At 40.1% G+C, this 25,856-nt stretch overlaps 2 protein-coding genes across 8 annotated transcripts in view; one reads left to right on the forward strand and one right to left on the reverse strand.

The window, feature by feature from the left end:
• The window catches only part of UBE2E1 (ubiquitin conjugating enzyme E2 E1), a 72,543-nt gene extending 57,356 nt beyond the window's left edge, over positions 1-15,187 (forward strand). Inside the window, exons 4-6 of the mRNA XM_042474320.1 lie at positions 79-211; positions 11,632-11,779; positions 14,309-15,187. Coding sequence (XP_042330254.1) covers positions 79-211; positions 11,632-11,779; positions 14,309-14,406 — 379 coding nt within the window. The 3' untranslated portion in view covers positions 14,407-15,187. The remainder of the gene's footprint in view (positions 1-78; positions 212-11,631; positions 11,780-14,308) is intronic.
• Positions 15,188-21,993: 6,806 nt separating this feature from the next.
• NKIRAS1 (NFKB inhibitor interacting Ras like 1) overlaps positions 21,994-25,856 on the reverse strand; it is a 15,351-nt gene continuing 11,488 nt past the window's right edge. For all 7 annotated transcript variants that reach the window (XM_042476689.1, XM_042476695.1, XM_042476688.1 and 4 more), the window contains exon 4: positions 21,994-22,240. In XM_042476689.1, coding sequence (XP_042332623.1) covers positions 22,001-22,240 — 240 coding nt within the window. In that variant the 3' untranslated portion in view covers positions 21,994-22,000. The remainder of the gene's footprint in view (positions 22,241-25,856) is intronic.

Raw genomic sequence — 25,856 nt, forward strand, 5'->3', positions numbered from 1 at the left:
GTCAGTGCTTTTCCAAATTATTGGAATCTTACTGAGGCGAATCGCTGTAAATATCTTCCTTCTCCTTTTTATCCACAGTGCTGGCCCCAAAGGTGATAACATCTATGAATGGAGATCAACTATTTTAGGACCTCCTGGTTCAGTATATGAGGGTGGAGTTTTCTTCCTTGACATTACATTTACACCAGAATATCCCTTCAAGCCTCCAAAGGTAAGAAATACACTACACATTTGCTGCTAGCATGTGACTGTACATAATTAGGTAACATTTTAAAAACCTGTCAATACAAATGCATTTCTCCAGTGTCTAATGACTTTCCTTTGTCTGCATGTTACCCAACAAGCAATGGACAAATACTAGAGAAAGTAGACTAGAGCGTTCCAACTTTTGACTGTGGGACATCTTGTGACTGGCCTTGCACAGTCAACAATTTTATTTATTTATTACAATATTTACATCATGCTCTTCATCATGGGATCTCAGGATGGGTGTACAAATAAATCAATAATGATAATTTTAAACCATTGTAGTTTAAAACAGTAATTTAAGAGAATAAAATAGTTTGAAGCCAAAGACCTACATCTGTTTAAAACCATGGACATGGACATTTAAGAGTAAATTAGGCTGGCAAAGGTTTAATAAACAATAATAAACAATGGCACTTGGTAGTGTGTATGGATTACTGGAAAAAGATCTAGATACTTTTGCATCTTTTTAAATGAGCACAGTTGAGATGATGGACATTGGTTGTTCCATAGGAAAAATAATGGGGAACATTAGTTTTAATGCATATGAAAGCAGCTAGTGCATGCAATGGGATGTGGGAGTATTTATTTGGATGCCAGTATTTGCATTTGTGATATCTGTGAGCATTGTTGTGGTTTAGATGGTTGGTTTATAAAACAGTTCAGCAAGGGTAACTTTATTTTCCTACCATAAAGCTTACTTTTGTCTTTTTCACTTCAACAGAAAGCATTACATTTACTGAGAAAAATAATGTTTTTCTGATTACTTCTCTGATACACAATCTAGAGAACATCCAGTAGTAGCTATGTTGGCCATTTAGCAAATCCAGTCAAAAATCCACCAAAGAGTGGTACCTTTATTTGGTGGAATTTTGATTGGACAATCTAGAGAAGCCAGTCTTTCACTTTCATTCCATAATTGTTACCACTGTCTTGTATGCTTAACATAGATATCAGATCAACATATGTTAAAAATGTATATGGATGATGATCTTTACCAAGCTGATGCATATAACATCCATCCATTATATCAGACCAAGGAAATGTTCATTCAGGTGTCTTACTGAAAACAGCATTAAGGGATGATGCACCTAATAATTGTACAAAACAATTACATCCCTTACATTCTATTTTTATATAAAGATTTGTTGTTGTTATTGTTGCCCACTGTGATCTACTTTTTTTTGTCCTGTGTAACCCAGGATTAACCCAGGATTTAGAGCATTGCTTTGGTACAATTCTAGTAATTTCACCAGGGAAATGTCTAGTTTCATAGTTTGAGTCGAACAAGAGCCGTTTGACGCATTACATTTAGCAGCAAATACTTGTTGCTGTTGAATACTTTTTTAATACTTAATATGCCTTTTACATCTTGTTAATTGCCATTGAAAATGCATTTACCTGATCAGTGAAACATGGCAGTTGACAAAGAGTTTATTCGTTTGAGAAAAATCTTAAAACTTATCTGAATTTGGGAATGTTTGGCTTTGTCATAACAAGAGGGTGCTTGATTATCACCTTTTCTGCATAGCTTGAATCTTTTCTCCGGGTTGGTTATGAATTTGCTCCTCCATAAATGGAATTGTTTTTCCCTCTGTAGAGAGAATCAGAATTCATTACAAGTGTCTCATTAGAGGAAGGGTGTGCGGTGGCAGTTTCCTATGATTTCTCTCTTCAGTTCTCCCTAGCATCACCTCCTAAGCTGTTCCAGAGAACAGGGCTTCCAGCTCACCCCTTTTCAGCAGAGCCAGTGCAACTCTGCCAAATTCAAGTCTCGATTCAGTTCATTGTGTTGTAAGCAGAAATTCTGTAATGGTTTTTGCTGCAACCAATCTGACGTATGTTCGTTTGGATTTTAATTTAGCTGTCTGCAACATTTCAGAGAGGTAACATTGCTCTAAAAAAGCTGAGACATGTGTTCTAAAAGATTGATTTGTCCACTATCCTAAATCAAAGTGTGTTTAAAATTTACTAAGGTGCACCTGGGTTAAGAAATTTTGCATGTGTACTTACTCAGAGCTACATAATCTAGGCTAGCCAGGTGGGAGAAAGAACAGGGCTCCTATGTCTTTTAACAGTTCTTTGTTGTGATGGTATACCTTCACGTTATATTTTACTTAACAAGATTTGTTCAGAGGGGTTTTGACTTTGCCTTCCTCGGAGGCTGAGAGAGTGAGGCTTGCCCAGAGTCACCCAATGGGTTTCCAGGCCAAGCAGGGATTCAAACCTGATCTCCAGAGTTGTAGCCCAGTGTTCACATGATTACACCATGTTGGCACAAACGATTTGACATGAATACAAAATTCCTGAAACAGAGGAGTGTGTGTGTGTGTGTGTGTGTCTATCTTCCAAACTGGGTTGCCTTGCATGGTAAAGGTAATAGTAATTTACTAATTGTGAGGCAAGCTTGAAAATGCAGAGAAGTCATACACAAAAAACATTGCAGTCACATAGCAACAGGCACCACACCCCTGTCCTGAACTTGGAAAAGAATTACAGATTGGTGCTAACAGAATGGCTAAAGGGAGAGATGGGCAGGTCTAAGGAGTTTGGCTGATAACCCACATATGTACATTCAGACAGTGAAATACCTTGCATCATGCCCTGCTTAATGTCGATCCCAGATGCTTCCTACTTAGCAGTAATCACAGCTAAAAATCCAGACAGAGGGTTCTGTGATTCTGAGAAAGAGATAAGTGTTCATTTACAACATTTTAAGCATCCCTCTTTCTCTCTCCCTCCTTCATAGAATCATAGAGTTGGAAGAGACCCCAAGAGCTATTGAGTCCATCCCCTGCCATGCAAAGCACACCTGACAGATGGCCACCCAGTCTCTGTTTAAAAACCTCCAAAGAAAGAGACTCTACCACACTCCGAGGGAATGTGTTCCGCTGTCAAACAGCTCTGACCATCAAGAAGTTCCTCCTGAGGTTTAGGTGGAATCTCTTTTCCCGTAGTTTGAATCCATTGTTCCTTGTCCTAATCTCTGGAGCCATGGAAAACAAGCCTGTTCCCTCTTCAATATGACATCCCTTCAGATCTTTAAACATGACTCTCATGTTCCCTCTTAACCTTCTTTTCATCAAGCTAAACATTCCAAGCAACCTACACGGCTCCTCATAGGGCATGGCTTCCAGATCTTTCACCATTTTGCTTGCCCTCCTGTGGACACGTTCCAGCTTGTCAACATTATTCTTGAATGGAGGTGCCCAAAAACCTTTGTTTTCCTTTAAAGCCCTTCTTGGCTCATCCTTGAACATGCCTGCTCTGTGTTTGTTAGCATTCCAAGTCTGTGTGTTGACTTGGGAATCATTTGTTGTAGGACAACTGATACAAGGTGGGTGGCTGGATGGAACGATGGAATAAAAATTGCCCCTTAATTTCCACTCAATCAAACCCTGTCCTTCAACCATCCTTGTTTTTGGCCTGTATTTCTTGTAGAATACCACCATGGCCCTGGGTTTCCTCTAATTCTTAGCCATACCAGTGGGCTGTGTACTTGGTTTTCAAGATAAAGTGTAGCCCAAGTTTCTACCACACAGCCTGGAGCAATTGTAGTGTGCATCTTCATAGTATGGGTAGTGTTTGATGGCAGGTCACTTCAACTTGTTGCTTCTAGTGCAGATTTTGGCTGAACAGACCATCCAAATACTTGAAACATGTTTACACAACCAAAATCAAAGCAGACATTACTTTAAAGCAGAGGTGGAGATTATCAGACGGGGAAAAATATGTCCTTGGCCCGTCCTTATCACATGATCGCAGTAAGACTTTCAGACGTGTTTATCCTGTCAGTGTCCCATCAGTGAAGTGCTGTTGTCTGCGATTGCAGAAAAGACTTTCAGATGAAGTTGTGCTTATCCTGTCATTGTCCCATCAGTAAAGTGGAATTCTCCTATCATTTTGTATTAACGGGAGTTTCCATTAATACAAAATGACAAGACAAATAAGTAGAATTGTCTTGTCATTTTGTGTTAATTGAGAGGACACTGATAGGATAAACCTGACGTGTGACTGTCTTTTGCACAGTCACAGTAAGGATGGGAGAGCGATCCGCTTCACTCTCATCTCCATCCTGTCTCCGTCTGATAATCTCCTATATAACTCTTCACACATGCCTGGACTACAAACCAATATACCCAGAGATGAGGAAGTCCTGGGCATTGCAATCCAGCAGAATCTAGAGGGCTGCATAATCCCCACACCTTCATTAAGAATATAACTAGCAGGTATACCTTTTGTTGTTTTTACTCTAGTGTAAGTGAATAGGGCATGACCTGGGTTGGACGTGATAGGGAAGTTCCAACTTGTCTTCCTGCTGCTTTCCTTATTTGCTTTCTACTCCACATAAATTTATATTGTGATAAAAGCCCTTTCTAGATGTTTATGATCTTGTTTTAGGGTTTCCAACCATATGGAGGGCCTCCTTGCATAAGGAAAGCTTTCCTGACCAAATTCATCTCATTCTGTTGTGAGGAATTAAACTGAGCTGGAGATACAGAGGGTGGAAGGAACACACTCCTTTTTGCATCTTGTCAACACATTTTCTAAATGATTGGACAGGGCTATGGTGATTCATTAAAGCAAATGGATCACTGTTTATTTAGTACAGATTGCTAGACCTGGATTGGGACTGCAGCAGTGAAAAAATGGCTTGGATCGGGGAGGTAGAGACATACCTGCTAGTTATGGTGTGTCTTTAAAGTAATGTCTATTTCATCCATGAGACTACTGTACAAACTGAAGCATTGGTGGAACATCCTGGTCTAAATTATTTCTGAGTCATCTGCAGATCACGAATGCCAGTTTATGTATTTTGATCCAGGATGGCTGCAGTTGGCTTGCAGAAGATACTTGTGATAACACAATGCATTTTCTGTAGAAACACTTCTCTTTCTACTAGAAAAAAAGTCACAAAAGATAATAGCTGTTAACAATTTTTCTTTGGAAAACTGACTTTAAAAAGGTTTTTGAACAAATCTGAGTGAATAAACTGAGCCAGTTAGAAATAAACAGTGAAGCAGCTGAAACAGCCTTGAAAGATATGCTGTGCCCAGAGAATTCTGAGATTTTTTTCCCCTGGCAACTGGGAAAGAAGGGAATGCTATAATATAACTAAACAAATCCAAAAATAGCCACTGGCATTCCTATTAAAATTATACTGAATAATACTTCCTGCTTGAGTATAGTATAGACAAGGAGTTGGCTCCAAACAAAGAATTGCCACTGAATTCATTGGGGCTTACTTCTGTATAGACATGCATAGATTTCTACATTACTATAAGTTAATTTAGGCTGAAATGAAATTAAGAGGGAAAGTTAGTTCTAATTAATGTAGTCTGGATCCAGTGTATTGTAGTTAATAGATTCCTTCCATATCAGAACTTTAAAACTTCATCTTCCCTATTCTCTCATCATAACAGATTTTTTGGTCTGACCCCTATAGGTATCTTCTTGATAGAGAAAGGAGAACCTTAAAGGCAGGGCTAGAAATTACTAGCAAGTTTCACTTTTGTTTCCCTTGATATGTCCAAGATCAGTGTTAGCCTGGAGACTGGACAAGATTGAAACTTCCTAGACAACTGCTAATCCTGTTACAGATTATAAAAGTTTGTGCAGTCAGTGTTCAGATCCAGCCATGTTTGGTAGATATTTTACAGACAAAATAATGTTACTAATATATACACATCCAATACTGTATATTATATTACATGTAATATAAATGATTAATACAATGCAAGTATTAATTGTTAATGGCAGGTTTCAGAGAAAATAAGTGTTAAGATGACTTCATTTATATTAGAAGTCTTATGAGTTTCCTTTTCCTTAAAAGTAATGCAATGACGTGTCTATATTTTGTCCTAAATGTAGGAAATGTCTATGTCGTAGTCTTATTTAGATGTTGCTTTTTTAGGTATAGGAGTGCTTCCGGGTCCTTTGTAAGCAACTACAAGCTATACCTCAGTTAACAAAGTTGATGTGTTCCTGGGAGTTATTTCTTTAACAGCAAATTTGGTACCAGAGGCAGATACAACATGGAAAGAATGGTTCCTGCACTGCAAAAAAGAAAAAAAGAACAGTTCCACACATTTCAGCAAACCTCTTACTCAAAGCTAATCCTGTGCATGTGTGAAATGAAACAAGCAGGTCAAATAAGCCTTGTAGAAGTAAACTTAAAACATTTTGAACCTACACAAGCCACTTGGAAGCTTCCTCCAAAATGCAACCAGGGACACTTTTTACTTTTACTAACCTCCATTTTTTTAATGGTTTCCATTTTGGTAGCCAGACTTACCAACCTATGCTTCTTTAATATGTGTGAGGTAGGCTCATATACTGTTCTCCCTGTTTTTCTTTGATTTGTAGTTCATGTTATCTCAGTAAAGGATTCTGGAAGCAGCTGCTTGTTTGCTTTACCTTTTGTAGGCAGGTACACACAGCTACAGTAAGCTCAACTAGAGTAGAATCCTATTCATTTCTAGTTCAAGCTTTATTGCATTGTTTACTGCATAGTCAACAACAAAATTACCTTCTCCAGCCTTCCTTCATCGTCTTTCTAATGTTGATGCTGTTAAAAAAAACAGCTTCATTTATATAACACTTCATACTGAACTAACAGTTTCTAAGCAGTTTACAACTGTTAAACTAATTGTCCCCAATAAGCTGGGTACTCATTTTAGCAACCTCCTTGGAAGGATGCAAGCCTGAGTCAAGCTTGAGCCCTTTTGCTGGTACTGAACTCTCAACCTAATGGTTTTGAGTGAGTGGCTGCAATACAGGCATTTAATCACTGCACCACCAAGGCACCTAAAGAAAACCCTTCAGAACAGAGGACAAGAAAGAAAAGACAGGTTCTGGGTGGGCACAAAAATACTTTGCAAAAATGAGCTTCTTTGTCAGAGGCAAAGGGTGCATCTAAACTGTAGAAATAATGTGGTTTGACACCTCTTAAAATGTTGTAACAATACTATATGGAATCCTGAGATTTATAGTTTTATCAAGTATTTAACCTTCTCTGCCAAAGAGTGCTGGTGCCTCACAAAACTACAAATCCCAGGATCCCATAGACAGACCATGTCAGTTACAGTGTTTTCAAACTGCACTATTTCTACATTGTAGATGCACTCTTAGTTAACTAAGGTTGCATGTAGTTAAGGATTTCTGGCCAGGTAGAATGATACTCTACCAGTTCTTTCTTTATTGGAAAAGTCTATTGAAAATGTTGGGGTAGAGAGTGTGTTTTAATTGCACAGCACCCACATTGCAAAGTTCCAAATCTGTATCTGGATACATGAAGTGTTTGCAAAATCCCATTATTCCAGTTCCACTCACTGGAGACAGACTCATATGTAGAGGTGGTGGGAGATGAAAAGCTTTCCTCCAAATCTCTCCTTTACATGTGCTGCTCTCACAGCTGGTGTGAATGACATAAATCCCAGTTTGAACCAAGTAACCAAATGGTCACTTCAAAGCAGGGATCATCCAAATACACCAAGGTGATGCCTATACAGCATTAGTCGACTGGAGGAAAACCAGTTCGTACATAGTTTCTGCAAGGGAAGCAGGTCTCCATCTGGTTAGAGATCTTTTTGATTTCACATATAGCCTAACTGGTACAGAAATAGAACATAAATTAACTCCGTATCTTATGCTGGGTCTCTTGGGGAACAAATGGAATAAAAAGTGGCAAATATAATGGAATGTATACCTGAAACATAATGGGAAGTGTGCTTTTAGTCATTGACATTTGCGGCAAAAGGTTACTAATTTCTGTTCCTTAATAAGGCAGCTGCCTTTAGAAAGCATGTGTTGTATAAGTGTATAATTATACAGTTCTTTTGTGGCCTTAAAGACTGAGGAAGAAATAGTAGATAACTGCTATAGTAATTCCCCAGCACTTTTTAAACCAGATGTAATTCTGATGTAATATAGACAGTTAGCACAAGAGGGCAGCAGTTCACCATAAGTGTAAGAAGGTTAGTCTTATTGTTTTTAACTATTCTAATTAATTTTAAAGGAAGAATAATAGTTCTGACATGGGTAGTGAAAGTATTAGAATAGTAATAGCACCTGAAATTATAGTAAGTATGAAATTAAAACATGACATTTAATATCAATATTCAGTGTAGAGTTCAGTAATTATTTTAGCAGAGATCCACATGGACAGGAGGCATGTTTCAATAAAACCAGGGGACAAAATTCAGTTGGAGCAAAATAAAACCTGATCCATGTTTTAATGTGCTAAAGATTAAATTGTGAAAGTTTAGATTCCGAAGCTGTGGGTTTTAGGAGCTTTAGGACTCTTTTCTACTTGTCTTGCAGAAAGCAAAGGCAATGTTAACACAAAGGAATCAGTACTATTTTTTCCCCCAGGAAATCAAGTCCAAGTCGAATTTGTTGCTTCGTTGTAGAAATATATATTTCTCCAAAGAGAGGCAAAATCTTCTTTGCCGGCATAAAGTTTGCATTGCTAGCTCTTGTACTGCAGATTGTAAGAATGCATGTGCTCAGTTCTCAAGATGAGGTGGAGAATAGAATTGCCAAGCCCATAACACAATTCAGTTAAAAAACACTACCGCATCAAATCCAAGCCATTTTATTTTATTTAAGTCCCATTGATGAACATAACAAAGCTACAGGTGGATTAAAGAGAGTTCATAGGCTGCCCCTGCCCTCGGATCTATATAAATGTCTGCATGTGGAATTGTATTCAATGACAGTACCAGGTGCACAAATGTACTTCTTCATGGCATCAACAACAAATGCACAACTCTGTTTCTGTGACTTTGAAATGAATGCAGATGTTGTTTGTTGGACAGAAATGTCCAGCTGCATTCTAAAAGGGGGATTTTTGGCCTGTGCATTCTTTCAGGAACTCACATACCACCTTCTAGGGCCCAATACATGTATTTAAACATCAAGCATCCTATACTTTCCAGAAAACAGAGCTATGAGAATAGTTTGGTTTGGCCACTGCAGAAGAACACGAATAGACTTGCTTGAAAACATTTTGTTGAGGTTAAGGCCACAGTTGCATGACGTGGTAAGCCAGGGATTTGCAGAAACCCATGCTTAATATGAATGAGCAGCATACTTGTGCACATCGCCTGATCACTCATGCTTGCTTTGGGTGCAGTTAAGCCCCAGATCACAGAGCTTTACTTTGTGGTTTCTTTATTGTGTCTCATGAAGCAAGACACAGCTGTTGCTCTCTTTTGTTCCTCTACTAACAAACCAGAAATTGAATTCAGAGTGTAACTGAAGTTTCCTTGCAGAATCTGTCTCTGGCTTTTTGGGAGGTCAACAGAGTTGAGTAACAGCTGTGCCCAAGTTTGCATGATGAATGGTGCAAAACTTTGATTTGCTTAGCTGCTTCCTTGGCAAGTGAAATCAAACAGCATTACTAGAATAATCTAGTTTACTGTGCTGTGTAAGCTGGGCCCATGTCTACAACTCAAGAATGGAAGGGGCTTCTAAGCTTGAGTAGTCACTTCATTGAAATGGAATTTGAGTGTCTCTTGATTGTGCAACCAATTGTCTGGTTTGTGCCCTGGCAGTTGCCCTCTGGGGTCCCCTAGAGTTCTATCTTGTCCCCATATTATTGAACATGTAAGTCAGAAGTGAGAGTCATATGGCCCACTAGATGTTGGATGGCAACTTCCAACATTCTTCACTATTGTCTGCTGGCTAAGACTTGCAATCAAATAGTATTTGGAGAACAACGTGATTCTCACCCCTGCTGGCAGACGTCATCTGAAGTTTTGGGAACTGGTGTCTGCCAGGATGGCGTAGTGGATTGATTCTGGAGAACCGAGTTCAAATCCTCCCACACCCATGGAAGCCCACTAGGTGACCTTGGGAAAGTCTGTCAACCTCAGAGGAAGGCAAGGGCATCCCCTTCCTGAACAAATCTTGCCAAGAAAACCCTGTGATAGGACCACCATAATTTGGAAATGTGTTGAATGCACCCAGCAACAGCTGCTGTCACAAAAATGCCGATGACCCCCTCCTCTAATAAAATGATATATTGGAGCTATTCCTAAATTACCAAGTCCTAGTAAGTCCTTTGAATGTAATATCTGTAAAAGAATGAAAATAGCTGTCCATCTGTTCTTGAAAATAACCTTCAATTTTTATTAATGAGTAAAACCTGGGGTAGTGATTTATATTGTAGACAAGGGTCAGATTTTAGTTGATTGGGCAATGTTCTTTATTTAATCCTTCCTACTAGAGTGCCCCTGACCTCTTAGAAGTTAAATAGTTTCACCTATACATTGGTGCTTGTGACAGAGCTCAAGGGACATTCCTGTTGCCTGAAGCTCTTCTTGTTGTCCCTCTCTAAGTGCCTGGATGATTAGAAAGGCAGAATGATTGGTAGCTGGGAAATGAGATCCACTCAGTTGCATGGGCCACCAGAGCACAAAAAGGATCATAGCACTGAATTAACCTGGCAGAAACGATTAGTTGAAAGGACAAGTGATAGTACCTGTAAAATGTAAATTATGTGTAGAAAAACATTTATTTGAACTATATTCCCCTGTCCACATAAAATAGGACTGATTGGGCTCCAACTATGTTTGGATTTTAGTGCAGATAAAGTCTTAACATTTAGTTAAGTTGAAATCAGTATTGTTCTTAACCCACACCAGATACTTAATTTTATCCTTCTCTCTCTCTCTCTCTCTCTCTCCCTCTCTCTCTCTCTCACACACACACACACACACACACACACCCCAATTACTGTAATTACCTTCTTAAACATTTTGTATGAAGATCTAATGTTAAGATTTCCTGTTCTCAGGTATATTCAGTAGGGCCGCCAAAGCCTATAACAGACCAGAAGAGGTAAAGTGATGTGGTTTTTTCCACACAAGTAAGAAATCATCTGCCATGTAGCAATACCTATTTGATTTATTTTGATTTTGGATTGGGATTTAATTACCATACACATCCCAAGGCTCAATTGCCAGAACAAATAAGAAATCTTCTAAGAACAATAAAGGTAGTAAGATGGGGCTCTTGTTGCTCACAGAACATGGATTTGTTTTTAGTTTTTTTGAGTCTCTTGGTGGATTTTTTGCAATTTTTGTTAAACCGCTGACAGGAGAAAAAAGAGCCCTTTTATAGCCAAAGGCTATATAGCAAAACAAGGGAAAATGCATGCTGTCCCTCAAATGACAACAGCTTATCAGAACTGGAAGGCAGTATGATAGAAATGATTTGTGGGCAGGCTTGAACAACTTCAGTGCTTAATGTCTGATGTGGGAAATGCTGCAGGGCCTGTCTGGAAAATCTCAGACAGAAGCTACTTATGATGACTGGGTCAGTTTTTTGAGTTGAAGAGGCTATAATAATTTCCTTATGTGTTTTTCTTTTCTTATGTAGGTTACGTTTCGAACAAGAATCTATCACTGTAACATTAACAGCCAAGGAGTGATCTGCCTGGACATCTTAAAAGACAACTGGAGTCCAGCATTAACCATTTCTAAAGTTCTCCTCTCCATTTGCTCACTTCTTACAGATTGCAACCCTGGTAAGACTACTGAAATGGAGGGCAGGGGGAACAGTAGCTGCCACAGAGCTGGTTAGTTTCAGAGCTTCCATTTGGACAAGTTCCTTGCTAATTCACATGGCCTGAAAGATTAATTGCATAAAACTACTGTGTACCTCTCACATAGGTGTTACACAGCATGGTGGCTAACACAGGAGTGTCCCATGGAGGAAGACTAGCTGTTTCCTCCCAGTATAAATTCAGGAACTTATTTGCTCCATGGATGGGTCCTTAAATTATGATCAGTTCCCACTCACTACTTTAAGAAGGATGTGAATCTTTCAGCTTGGCCTTTTAAATTCTTGCTCTTATTTTAACAGTCCTGCAGGCATCTTATAAACCCCTAGCTTTTGTTGCTTCTTGCCAAGGGCATATTTCCAAAAACTGCACAGGAAAAACATAGAAAATGTTGTTTTTTAAAAAAAAAAAGTCAGCAAAGTCAAAGAGAAAATTGAAATTTTAATAAGGCAAAGTACCTACTTCATTCCACATAAGCAAATCAGTTGTAAAAATAAAGGACAGGTAAAGTTTCAGGTTTGTTTTCTAATCGTTCCCCAAAATAATTATGAGAGACCTTGAACCTAGTTCATGAGAAACTACCCATTAATGGCCTTTGATTGTGCAGGGCAGCACAGTAAAGAGGTTTTCAGTGCAACATTTGGCTTTAGTGGTAGTCCTTTTTAATACTTCCTGTACACTACAGTATATGGAAGAGTTTGAATAGCTTGTGCATGTATAATTTTTTTCAAGCAAGATCAACAAGATGCCCACCTTTAAAACAAAAGGTTTATTTACATTATGTTAATGCCAAATAACATCCACAAAAGTTCCCGTGGACCTCTCCACTGATCCTCCATTTTATTTATAGCATTTTTTTCTTTTTCATAATCTTTTATAGTTACTCCTGTGTGAATAGAAATCTGGACTGTACAGTCTAAATAATATACAAATTTAGAATAGTCCAGCACAGTTCCAAGAGTTGTGCACGTCTGATAAGGTACATAGTGTACAGCATAAGCTGCGAAAGAGGGGGATCCAAGTGAAAGCCACTCATAAGACATGAAACTCACTGTGAGTGACTTTGGACCAGTCTCTCTCAGCCTGACCTACTGTATATACTTGACTATAAGTTGGCCTTTAAGTCAAGGGCAAGTTTTGCGGGGTCAAAACTATGGATTTTGATATGACCTGTGGATAAGCTGGAGATAAAAGTTAGGGGCCTGTAACAAAAGATGCTAAGGAGGAAGCAAAGGAGATGGATGGCAAAAATAAAAACCCTTACAAAATTCTGGCAGACATAATTGTCTGTATTCATGCTAAAGACTGGATGGATGAGGAAGGAACTACGATAAATTGCGGCTGTGTGATGTGGGGGCGGATTCAGGCACGGGTGGAGTTAAGGTACAGCATTAACTCTTATTAAAAAAAAGTAACCATGCTTTTCTCTGAATAGAGTGACAAAATACGAGAAAGTGTTCCATCCCAGGAGAAATTAAAAGAAGCTCTGAATGTCCCGCTCTCTCGGTGCACCTTGTAGGGGAAGTGCCAAAGAGCTGCTGCCATTTTCCCTCCCAGGCATTCAAATAGGCCCAAAACAGCACTGCAGCAGACAGAGTAGAGATGGTCAGTGCTTCTTTTAGAACCCCTTAGAACAGACTAGGCTCTTGCCTTTCACCACTCTACTCAGATAAAGGAATGTGTCCTTTTTAAAAATAAGAATTAAGGTACAGTACTTATATTGACCCTGTGGATAAGTTGGCACAGGATTTTTGGGACCAGTTTTTTTACTAAAATTTCTGGACTTATACATGAGTACATACAGTATCTCATTAGGGGTGCATCTACACTGGAGAAATAATGCAGTTTGACACCACTTTAAGTTCTGTAGCTCCATCCCAGGAGATGCTACTTAGAATCCAAACACACTGTAGAAATAATCCAGTTTAAGATCACTTTAACTGCCTTGGCTAGGGAATCCTGAGAACTGCAGTTTATTGTGGCACCAGAGTTTTCTGGCAGAGAAGGCTAAATGTCTCACAACACTACAGTTCCCAGAATTCCCTAGCATTGAGCCAGGTAGTTAAAGCAATCTCGAACTGGATTATTTTTGCAGTGTGTTTTGGACCCTAGTTAAGTATACTTAAATATACTTAACTAAGTAGCTGAAGTATACTTAAGTGTATCTAGAATCTTGGCCAGAACAAATAAAAAGTAAACAAATATGTAACCAGTAGAGTATTGCCCTTTTTTGAGGGCACGCATCCTTCATTTAATGATAATTCAAGAATGCTATATCCATAGAAACACAAGTTGTCCACACGTATACAGTCACTTGGAAGGATGTTCCACATTACAGTGTAAAATTGAGACAAACAGATCTGTCCGTTCATTTACAGAATTTATATTTTAAATGTTCCTAACAATTTGGGCTCCTCTTTTCAATACTTCCCTTTTTCTGCCCTAAAGATTTATGATTAACTGGGACTTATTATATTTTTATTTTATTTTCAGCTGACCCCCTGGTTGGAAGTATTGCTACTCAATATATGACTAACAGAGCAGAGCATGACAGAATGGCCAGACAGTGGACCAAGAGATACGCTACATAAACTGGATTTTTGTCAAACCCTTGCATTAAATCGTCTGTGATGGAAAGAGCTGCTTAGGGGTGGGTCAGGGAAGGGGAGAAACTGATAAAGAGTAGGGTATTTCTATAACAGATTTTATTCAGTCTTTTATTTCCTAAGATTTTGTTGTTGTAACTTAAGGTATCTTGCTACAGTAGACAGCTAGAATGGGGAATAGCATATTTTAAGACTGTCATTAGTTCAGCAATAGTAGCTCTGATATAGCACCAAGAAGAATGTAACCTACTTTGACAATTGGAGGGGGTGGGAGGGAAAGGGGTGTTCAGTTACTTGTGATAGGTAAAAGATTAAAACAGCTTAATTTTGTACAGGTACATATATTTGGCATTTATGTAAAAGTTCTTTCAAGAAGACTTGCTGTGTGCTTTTCTTTTCTTTTTTTAGTTTTGTTTTATTTTGTAAAAAGATGTTGGGAATATTTCCCCGCCAGGGAGGTGGGAGAGTTTGGTATTTAACAAATCCTTTTAAAAGACTGCCATCTGATTCATATAAAATATGGGGGTGTGGCTATATATTGCCTCACCTAGAATAGGGGAAGTAGTTAATGTATTCCTTTTTCTATGCCAAGTTACTTTGGTGAAAATAAAGGTTTTAATTGGGACTTAGGGCAACCTGTAGTGAAATACCTTAAGCTGTTTAACTGTAAGGCGTGGAATAGGAGTCACTCAGTGGATTGGTTGTATGTTGTGGGCTACCTAAGTCTGCATTTGTTACTGTGCTAATAAAATATGTACAAAAAGCCCATAGCTTTTCTTCTGTCATGTTGAGATAGCTTTATATAGTCTGATAAAAGAACAATATACAGTGAGAGCTGTACAGGTTTGTGAAAGGCACACCATTCAAAACTCAAAATTTCTCTACATCAACAGTGAAACTTCTCGACTGTAAAAGCTGTTTGAGAATGGAATAGGGTGAAATGGAGGAGAGCCACCACTCTCTGCACAAAATTCACACATGGCTATTTTGCGCAGAAAACAGCATTTTCTGTGCAGAATAAGTCCTGAATTAGCCCAGCATTCTTCTCACCAGGTTTTCTTAACACTCAAAAACATTCTTTTCAACCATTCCTGTATAGCAGGGGTTGGATTAGATAGACCCTTCCAAATTTTTGCTTAGTTTGTGAAGTTCTCTCTATTGTCTCTGGCTCTGTTTTAGGATCCAGCTTATAGTGCAGGGGTGGAGAAGATGTGACCTTCCTCAGTCAAAAAACAGTGGTAAGGAGGGTTATACCACCCATTTCTGGTGAGCAGAAGTGGCATCACATCATTCACTGTTGCTTCTAGGGTTTCTTCCAGCTTTTTTATTAGCTGTTTATGAGTGAGGCCATAGCCTTTGAAATATATTTTGAAATTGGATAGAGTGGTCTTCCATGAGAATTTTTTTTTTCTGATGGAGATTCTGGGGCTTTGTGGGGGTAACTGAGGGTGTCAAGGACTGCATGGGCCACATGATTCTCATGTCTGATCACGATGTTGCACATTTCCAATCCCGAAGTAACATATAAAACAATAGGCTGAAGAACCTACATTGTCAGATGTAGGCATGTCTGACAGTGCCACACACTCATCCCAAAAAACCCCTACATTTTCAGTTAGACAGTGCCCCAGCCAAAGGGCTTCCAGGGCCCTGCTGGGAAATGACTACTGCAGAGCTTGCCTAGTCACGGAGCTTGTTGAGAACAGGCAGGTGGAGAAACCACTTGGTGTCCTGCTGCAACTTATCTCAGTGTGCCCCAGTCTACAGAACCATCAGTTGGGATGTTCCCTGGCTGAAAAGTTGGGTTTTGTAGTTATGTTTGGTTGGTCACAACTGTAAACATGAATCTGAAAATATATGGGGTAGCAAGTCCAACTTACGATGTCCTAACTACTGAACAGGATGCCAACCAACAGTATCTGGAGTCAGGTGGGACATGATTCCCACCTTTGCTTCAGGTGAAGGAAGTTGCTGTTACTCCTAGAGTAGAGAAAAGGAATTGTACAGGAGCGACAGAGCTACAAATTTGTCTTAGTTCTGAGAGAGTGAAGAGGTGAGAAATAAAATCACACAGAACAAAGTCAAGAACTTAAACAGCATAAGGAAATGCTTAACATGTATCCCAATTGTTAAATGGTACAACTACATTTAGTCAATAAATTAGAAATTTCATCTGTCTTCCTTACTGGGGAAATTTTGTACAAGAAAAAAAGGGAACCCTCTTCTCCTAGTAGAGCCCTAGACTAGCAGCAACCAGAGGCTGATAGGAGTTATCGTCTAGTATCTGGAGAACCATGTTGACACCCCGTTCTGGGTATGAGTACTGGCCAAATGAAAAAGAATTGTTTACATTTCCCATGCCACCTGTACAATTTCTTCCATCCTTATATATGCACTTTTAGCAAAGATAGATGGAAAGTAGAACATAGCAGAACCCAACACCTGCCTGAAAGCCATTCACAGTTCAAATAATTGTGAGGATTTCAACAGCATACACTGCTAAATCTTTTCTTCTTTCCTATTATTATTATTATTATTATTATTATTAATTTGAAATCATTTTCAATGCTCGTTATCAAATCAATATGTTATACATTGTTGTTCTTGTTGTGTGCCTTCAAGTTGTTTCTGACATATGGCCACTCAAAGGTGAACCTATCATGAGATTTTCTTGGCAAGGTTTGTTCAGAGGAGGTTGCTTTTGCCTTCTTCCGTGGTTTAGACAGTAGCATCATGGGGGGCGGGTGCAAGGGTGCGGCCCGCACCGAGTGAGACCCCAGAAGGGGAGTGACACCCAGTTGGCCCCTGCAGCACCACTTTGGCCAGTGCAGGCACTCCTTGGACTCATGCGAGCGCTCTAGCGACTGCACAGATGCTCCTTCGACCCACATGGGTGCTCTAGAGGCTGCATGGGTGCTCCTTAGGCCCATGCAGGTGCCCCTAGGCCCCTAGGGGCTATGCAGGTACCTTTTTGGCCCGCACAGTGCTCCTCCAGCCCCTGCAACAGGAAGTTCAGACCCAGAAGTCCTGCCCCCTGCACTGGTTGTCACCCGGTGCGGGACTGCCACTGGGTTTAGTATGTGACATGCCCAAGGACACCCAGTGAGTTTCCATGGCCAAGCAGGAATTCAAACCTTGTTGTCCAGAGCCCTAGTCCAACTCTTTACTGCACCCAAATACAGATGATTACAAATATTAAAAATTGATACAAACCTTTCCTAGTCCACCTTACATATTACATTTTCTTCTTTAAAAATTGATTACTATTTCTTTTTAGACAAAATGGCTTCAGATACAGAATCTATATGACCACTAAAATAAAAACTCTTACTATTCTTTGCCATAGTTCACAAAACTGGATGTATTTACTGTTTTTCTTTCTTTTTTCAATCTCTTCTTTTAATACGCAATGTGGGGACTGGAAGACCTTACCATATGAGAAATCGTGTGATTCACACTTTAGATGTTCTCAGCTCCAAATGAATAGCTGTGGCTCAAAGTCAGTCACCATAATAGCCTAGAGGTCGGAAAAGTTCTTTTCTTTTTAACAATAGCTCCCAGAATCTCCATCCAACGTCATTGGACTTGGACATATATGTTGACTTTACAGCAAAACTGTCCTGGTTGACTTCATAGCTATGCATTTTGTATCCCACTTTCAAGAGGAGTAAAACAACTGTGAAAAAGGAGATGTCCCATTGAGTGAGGGAAGAAATGGTGGGTGGGTTAGGCAAGCTCAACATGCACAAAAATCTGGAATATCAGAGCAATGAACTGGAACTTGCCATTTCCTGCTAACACCTTACATTTCAGGCATTGAGAATCCCTCAACATTGAAGTGCACATGATTTAACTTGAAGCTATCTTTTATTTATGGTATGGGATCATGGCAGCAGTGGAGAGCAATGTTGCTATAAATATGTGAACTCTCATCCCTGTTTTCAAATTGTCAGGTGTATACCTGTTCGAATAAGGCCTTGATCTAGAGAAGGGGAAAGAATGAATTGGGTGTCAACCTATAAATGAAAGCAAGGGCTAATTAATATGCAAATAAATCATGCCCACACGTTAATAGGGGGCATTAACTAAAACTTTAACTGAAGAAAATGAAAAAGAGTCACTGGGCCTGAACAGACAGGCCAAAATAAAGCTGCTTCAGGTCACTTTGGAGGTACTGTATGCTGTTTAAATGCTGCATGTGTCCTAAAAGGCCGGAAGCTATGGCAAAGCCACGCTCCAGTCCTAACGACTGGAGTGCACCTTTGGCGCAGCTTCTGGCCTCTTAAGATGCGTGTGTCATTTCAACAGCATACCTCCAAAGTGACCCCGAAGCAGCTTTATTTTGGCCTGTCTGTTCGGGGCCACAGTTATGTTAATGTCACAGTTACAAGCTAGATCATTGGAACGAGCATGCTCTCAGATTTCACAGCCTCTGAAAGAATGACAACACAAGGAGATAGTTAAAATCTGTAGACTGCTACAATCTGTTGAATCTGAGTCTGTATGTGTACAGTGCCTAAAAACTTCAATGATTATTGATCAAAAGTTGAACATGAGCTGGCAGTGTGACGCTGCAGTAAAGAAGACAAATGCTATCTTAGCCTGCATTAATAGAACCATAGTTTCCCAGTCAAGAAAGTAATAGTCCCACTATATTCTGCACTGCTCAGCCTCATCTGGAGTACTGTGTTCAGTTGTGGGCACCTCATTTTAAGGATATAGACCAGTGATGGCGAAGCTATGGCACACGTGCCAGAAGTGGCACTCAGAGCCCTCTCTGTGGGCACATGTGCCATCATCCCAACACAGAGTTTGCCAGACTTTGTTACTAGAAAGCCAGAGGGACATGGCACTTTGCAATAAAAAAGTGGGTTTTGGGTTGCAGTTTGGGCACTCGGCCTCGAAAAGGTTCACCATCACTGATATAGACAAACTGGAGCAGGTTCAGAGAAGGACAACGAGGATGATAATAAGTGTGGAGAACAAAGCATATGAGGAGGTTGAAGGAGCTGGGCATGTTCAGCTTGGTGAAGCGAAGAACAGATTTGCTCATCAAGGTCCACCCTGTCACAAGGTCCTATTAGTGGCCCTAACAGGGTAGAATATTCTGACCATAAATGGGTATGGGAACTTTATCACCATTCCAGAAGGGACCCTGGATTGGGATAATTTTGACAGTTTCCAAATTTACTAGGGCTGAGGTTTACTTTCCCGGGTCCCAAACTTATCCTGTGAGTAAATTATTTTCACCTTTCCCGAAGGTCCCTCAGGTATGGGAATTTTTTCAATTTTCCCCAAGGTCCCCGGGTATGAGAATTTTTTCATCATTCCGGAAGGGACCCTGGAATTAGGTATTTTTGACAGTTTCTGAATGTACTAGGGCTGGGGATTACTTTCCGGGGTTCTAAAGGTACCCTGGTGACGAAATTATTTTCTCCTTTCCAAAAGGTCCCCGGGTAAGGATATTTTTTCGCGGTTCCAGAAGGGACCCTGGATTTGGATTTTTTTGACACTTTCCAAATGGACTAGGGCTGGGGATTACTGTCCCGGGTCCCCAAGGTACCCTGGTGAGTAAATTATTTTCATCTTTCCTGAAGGGTATGGGAATTCTTTCAAATTTCCCAAAGGTCCCCGGGTATGGGAGTTTCGGACCCTGGGTTGGTATATTTTTGACAGTTTCCAAATGTACTAGGGCTAGGAATTACTTTCCCGGGTCCCAAGGGTACCCCTGTGAGGAAATTATTTTCATCTTTCTCGAAGGTCCCCAAGTATGGGAATTTTTTCAATTTTCCCCAAAGTCCTTGGGTGTGGGGATTTCTTCTCTGTTCCGGAAGGGACCCTGGACTGGGATATTTTTGACAATTTCTGAATGGACTAGGGCTTAGGATTACTTTCCCGGGTTGCAAAGGTACCCTGATGAGTAAATTATTTTCACCTTTCTCAAAGGTCCCCAGGTAAGAATTTTTTTTTCAATTTTCTCAAAAGTGACATGATTGCACTCTATTTCAAGGGCTGCCATGGAGAGGATGGTGGAGGCATGGCTTCTGCTGTATCAGAGAGTAGAACTTGGTATTGGTTTTAAGTTACAGGAGGGTAAATTTTGGTTGAACATTAGAAGGAACATCTCGACAGTGAGAGCAGTTTGGCAGTGGAATCGATTGCCTAGAGACATGGTGAGGTCTCCTTCTCTGGACATCTTCAAAAAGTAGCTTGATGGCTACCTGCTGGGGATGCTCTAGCTGAAGGTCCTGCATTGAACAGGGGGTTGGAATTAATAGCCTGTTGGAACCCATGGCCTATTCTATGATCCTATGAAATCAAAACAGAATGGCTAAGTATTTAATGGGGCATAACAGGGAAAACATGTATTTCAGCCTAGCTGCACTGCTGGTTGATCTGTGTCCAGGTAAAATTCACAGTATTGAGGGTTACCTGTAAAGCCCTAAAGGTCTTGAGATCTGACTACTTCCATATGAATCTGTATAAAGCTTTCCTTGTCTGACAGAGGTACCATCTGAAGTGAAGCAGGAGTTTATTGGGAAACAAACTTCCTTGATTGCAATAGTTAATGTGTAAGACATTCTTCCCAGCTTGCAGCTCTTTTCTTTTCAGTGCCAGGAGATGACTTTATTTGCCCAGGTGTTCTAACCAACATTTTATAACTGGCTTCAGCTTTCTTTTTATGGATAATTTTTTGGCTGATGCATTTGAGCTTTTAACACTTTTTAAAACAGAGAATTAAATATTTAGCTTGTTAAGAAACTAAATTGCAAGCAATCCTACTGATTTTAAATTGTAGGCAATCCTACAGCATGTTGGCTTACAAAGGAACAATTCACAGATAAGTTCTTTTTTAAAAAGTAGTACAGTAGAAGAAGCTTGCTTTGACATACTCCCCATAAGGAGAGCATGTGGTAAAGTATTTAACACAAATCCCAATGAAAAGGGATCATGTAGCGCCTTTGAGACTTAAGATGTTTATATACATCTGAGGAAGTAGATTCAAGTCTACAAAAGCTCATGCTACCAGATTCTCTCTTTCGGTTAGTCTCAAAGGTGCTTCGAGATCCTTTTGCATCCAGATTTTCTCAGTGGCGTTAGATTTTATCTGCCTCTGTGCCACCCCTTGTGAAAAACTGTTTCCTCTCTTCTAGTATGTGCCTTTTCAAACAAATGAGAGGGTTAAGCAACAAAATCTTACCACGTGGAACGTCCTGCTCAGAATTCTAGCCAGCCATATCCAATTTCAGGATACTCCATTCTATTCCTGCTCCGCCTGTTTTCCTTTTCCCTGTTAGCACCTGCCATCTTATGCTTATTGAATCAACAGATCACTACAGACAACTATGATCCATGCAGTGTTTTTATACAGAAGCTTTCAAAACCATTCTCACCCATGAGAATAATCTCCCAGATTATTCAACTGCTTTAGAAACTGAAAGGGATTCAACAGCAGCTTGAAACATGGTTAACACTTCACAAAGTGCCAAAGGAACAGCAAAATGGAATGCTTGGCTCAGCAGGAGGAAGAATTGGCAACTCAAGGCACTGCTCCCCCCCCCCCCCCCCCGCATCAGTTTTAGTTGTCGTCATTATTGCCTTTGGCCTTCCGTCCGGGCAAAGGAAATGCTGATTTGTTCTGAGACTGAGAGAGTTTGCTTGCTAACACCATGAAAGGCTCCATCAGTGTCTTCCGGTCTGTTGCTGTCACTTCCCACAGCTTCACCTTCTCCAGTCGAGCCCACTGCTGTGCTACTTCAGTTTCTACTTGTCTCTCCTCCACAAGATCCATCTTACTGCCTAAAACAATAACTGACCCCTGAAAGGAAGGAAACGATAAATCAGAATCATGGAAGGCAAGGCTCAGTGGTAAAGTACATATTTTGTACCAATATCCAATCCAGCAATTAATTTTATGGAGAAAGGAGTTAAAGGTCCCAATGCCTGCAACCTGAACAGCTGCTTTCATTCCAAGGAGGCAGTTCAGTGGGCCAATGGATTGAAGGAATCCCTCTGGAAATACCTTATTAGCTCAGGCATTGCCTGTGTTCAGTGTTGCATCTTGTTCAATTTCATATTGTAGGATTGGACCAGGAACTAGTCATATTCAGAGTAGGCCCATGGGGCTTAATTTAGCCATTTCTAAAGTCCCATTGATTATGACTAAGGCTGCACCTGCAGTGCAGAAATAATGCATTTGATACCACTTTGCCATGGCTTGATGCTATGGAATTCTGGGAACTATAGTTTTGTAAGGCAGTTAGCCTTCTCTGTCAGAGAGCTCTGGTGCCACAACAAACTACAATTCCCAGAATGCTTTGAGGTTCTCTTGAACATTTATTTCTGACCTTTTGATACCAATTAAGCTGCTGCAGTGCTGAAATACAATATAGTTTATATATAACCATCAAAAAACAATTGTAGATATTCCAAGCCATGGCATTCCCCATCACTATGCACAGATATGAGAGCTGGACAGTGAAGAAACCTAATAGAAAGAAAATAAACTCATTTGAGATGTGGTAGTGGAGAAGAGTACTGGGGAAACCGTGGACAGCCAAAAAGACAAACATGGGTTCTAGAACAGAGCAAGCCCGAACTCCCCCTAGAAGCCAGGATCATTAAATTGAGGCTGTTCTACTTTGGCCACATCGTGAGAATGCATGAATCATTAGAAAAGGCAACAATGCTAGGAAAGATAAGAGGACAGTAGAAAGAGACAAAGACTACATGCCAGATGATTGGACTCAATTAGAGGCCACAAGTCTGAACCTGCAGGACCTGAAAGAGGACAGGGCATCCTAAATTTCAACCTTTTGTCCAGAGGAATTTCAAAATATCCTATTTTGAGCATGACTGAAAAGCCCACTGAGTTTCTGTTCCTCTTCAAAAAATGTATCTACATGGCAGACTGTCCTCACTGTAAATAAGGGGAGAAGATGGATCCTTTCTGCTTGGGGAAGTCTCATACATTGGGTCGCCACAAGTCGAGGTCGACTCCAGGGCAGTTAACAACAGCAACAACAATGTAAGCAATAGTCACCAACCTTTTGCAAAAATACTTTAAGTGATTTTAAAATGCTAATCTTCCTCTTCCATATTCAGATAGATAACCCCAAATCTAGGCTAGTATAAAGCATGTCAAAGGCCTTGTTTCTATTTAACTCCACAGTGAGCTATGACTCTGAAGTTCTGGTTTTGAAACAATTTGCTATTCAGCTTATTTTAAACCTACAACTTTCTTTTTGTCTCCCTTTATATTGAAGAGATTGTTCTCTTTTACTTTCTCAGCTTGATTGCTGCTATTCTCTTCTCTCTTCTTTGCTTCTAAGCTTCATCTTCTGTTCTGATCTTAATTTTGGTACCTGTGGCTCTCTTTGATCCTTTCTTACTTGTTTCCCCCTTCTCTATCTGCCTGATTCTTTCCACTGTGTAGAAACTCCTCTTTTGTCTAAAAATTGTAAGGGTTCCCCCCTCCTCTTTTTAACTCACACATCTCATCTTAAAGCATCTTAAAGCATCAAGTACCTACAGTGCTTTACAACATCTCAACCTTCCAATCTGCAAAACACTCTCTCACAGTGCCATATGCTTTTGAGGAATAAGATATCAGAATTTTTAAACAGCCAAGACAGAAAATGCCCCAGATATATTGCTGCCTGAAACAAAGATGTGCCCCTGTTGCATTCTGCATGCAGAAATCAATTTAATTGTTAGTTAACCATGATAATACTATTAGCAGATCAGTATCCTGCTAAATTAACAGTGGGCTAATTTGGGGGGCACAGAGCAGGCCATAGGGCACCATAGCCCTGACCCACAACATCTGTTTTATAACCTCCAATCTCACTCTACCTACTGACAGAGCCGACCCTGTCTAGTAGCAGAAATCACAAAGGAGAATTTAATATGTGAAATGGGATAACTCCCTAACAATCATAACAAACAGAGAAGCAAAAGGGCTCTGCGTGTGTATACATACACCTACAAACACACAAAGCCTCAATACAGTAGTGCTGTTTAAGAGGACAGTTTGCACTAGTTCATATTTTACATCTGAATAGATTTTCTAAAGCCCAAGACAAGACTGGTCCGTGCCAGGAGTATCAGTTCACACTTACTGATCCATCCGATTGACATTCTTGTGTGGTTTCTCTCTCACAGTTTCCCACCCATGAGTGAGCCCTGCTTGGAATTATATCAATCCTTTCTGGTAATGGCTTTTTTTCTATAAAAGGGTCTCTAGAAACATTTAGATTAAGAGACATTTTCCAGAAAGGCCTTCTGAAAGTTCATATCTCTCCTTAGTTCTCTGACTGAAAAACTAGGCTCATTTGGGACACCTCCCAAGACTGAAAAGCAAAGGTTTTAAAGAGATGCTGTAGTATAGTGTTTTACTGTAACCCACCTTGATCCATAGGGAGAAGTGGGATATAAATAAAATATATTATTATTATTTTCTGATGCTGCTCCAGTTACCATCATTTAATCAAGATCATGCTAAAATGAAGTTCCCTAGTGCTAGTTAATGGGCCCTAGAACCTTGGCCATGTCCATATACTGTCAGCTCCTGGTTCAGAGCAGAATTTGATGACAATCTCCCCTTACCCATCCCTTCTCTCACACACATAGGGAAGCCCAGCTGCTTAACAAATATGTACCTTTCCTGCTGGGTACCATTGGCTGCTAATGGCTTCCAACTCAGTGGGACAATACATCCACTTCATGTTTTAACAAGGACTTTAAAGGACTATCCCCAAAGTAGGATCAGCATGTTGGGTTAGCTCCATTAAAGTCTATATTAAAATTTGGAATGGATTCGCTGCTCCACTGACATGGGAGTGAGCAGTTGGCCACTACTGATTGCTAAAGCTCAATGGCTGAAATTTCATGGCAGATTCCATGAAGAACATGGAAGGGTATTTAAACACCATGTGGCCCAGATAACACACAAGGACTCAAGAGAACTACAGAGACAGGACATTATCAACAATCACTAATATTTTCCTAGTCTTAAAAGTGGGGAGGACCACTTGTTAGATGGCAAACATTCCACTGTGATGAGAACACGCAGCTTGAGACAGGTCACCACTACATCCCTTCAGATGGATTAAAACTTAGTCATGGATTCGCTGCTCCACTGACATGGGAGTGAGCAGTTGGCCACTACTGATTGCTAAAGCTCAATGGCTGAAATTTCATGGCAGATTCCATGAAGAACATGGAAGGGTATTTAAACACCATGTGGCCCAGATAACACACAAGGACTCAAGAGAACTACAGAGACAGGACATTATCAACAATCACTAATATTTTCCTAGTCTTAAAAGTGGGGAGGACCACTTGTTAGATGGCAAACATTCCACTGTGATGAGAACACGCAGCTTGAGACAGGTCACCACTACATCCCTTCAGATGGATTAAAACTTAGTCAT

This window comes from Sceloporus undulatus, chromosome 6 (genome assembly GCF_019175285.1).
Source record: "Sceloporus undulatus isolate JIND9_A2432 ecotype Alabama chromosome 6, SceUnd_v1.1, whole genome shotgun sequence".
NCBI classification, from domain to species: Eukaryota; Metazoa; Chordata; class Lepidosauria; order Squamata; family Phrynosomatidae; genus Sceloporus; species Sceloporus undulatus.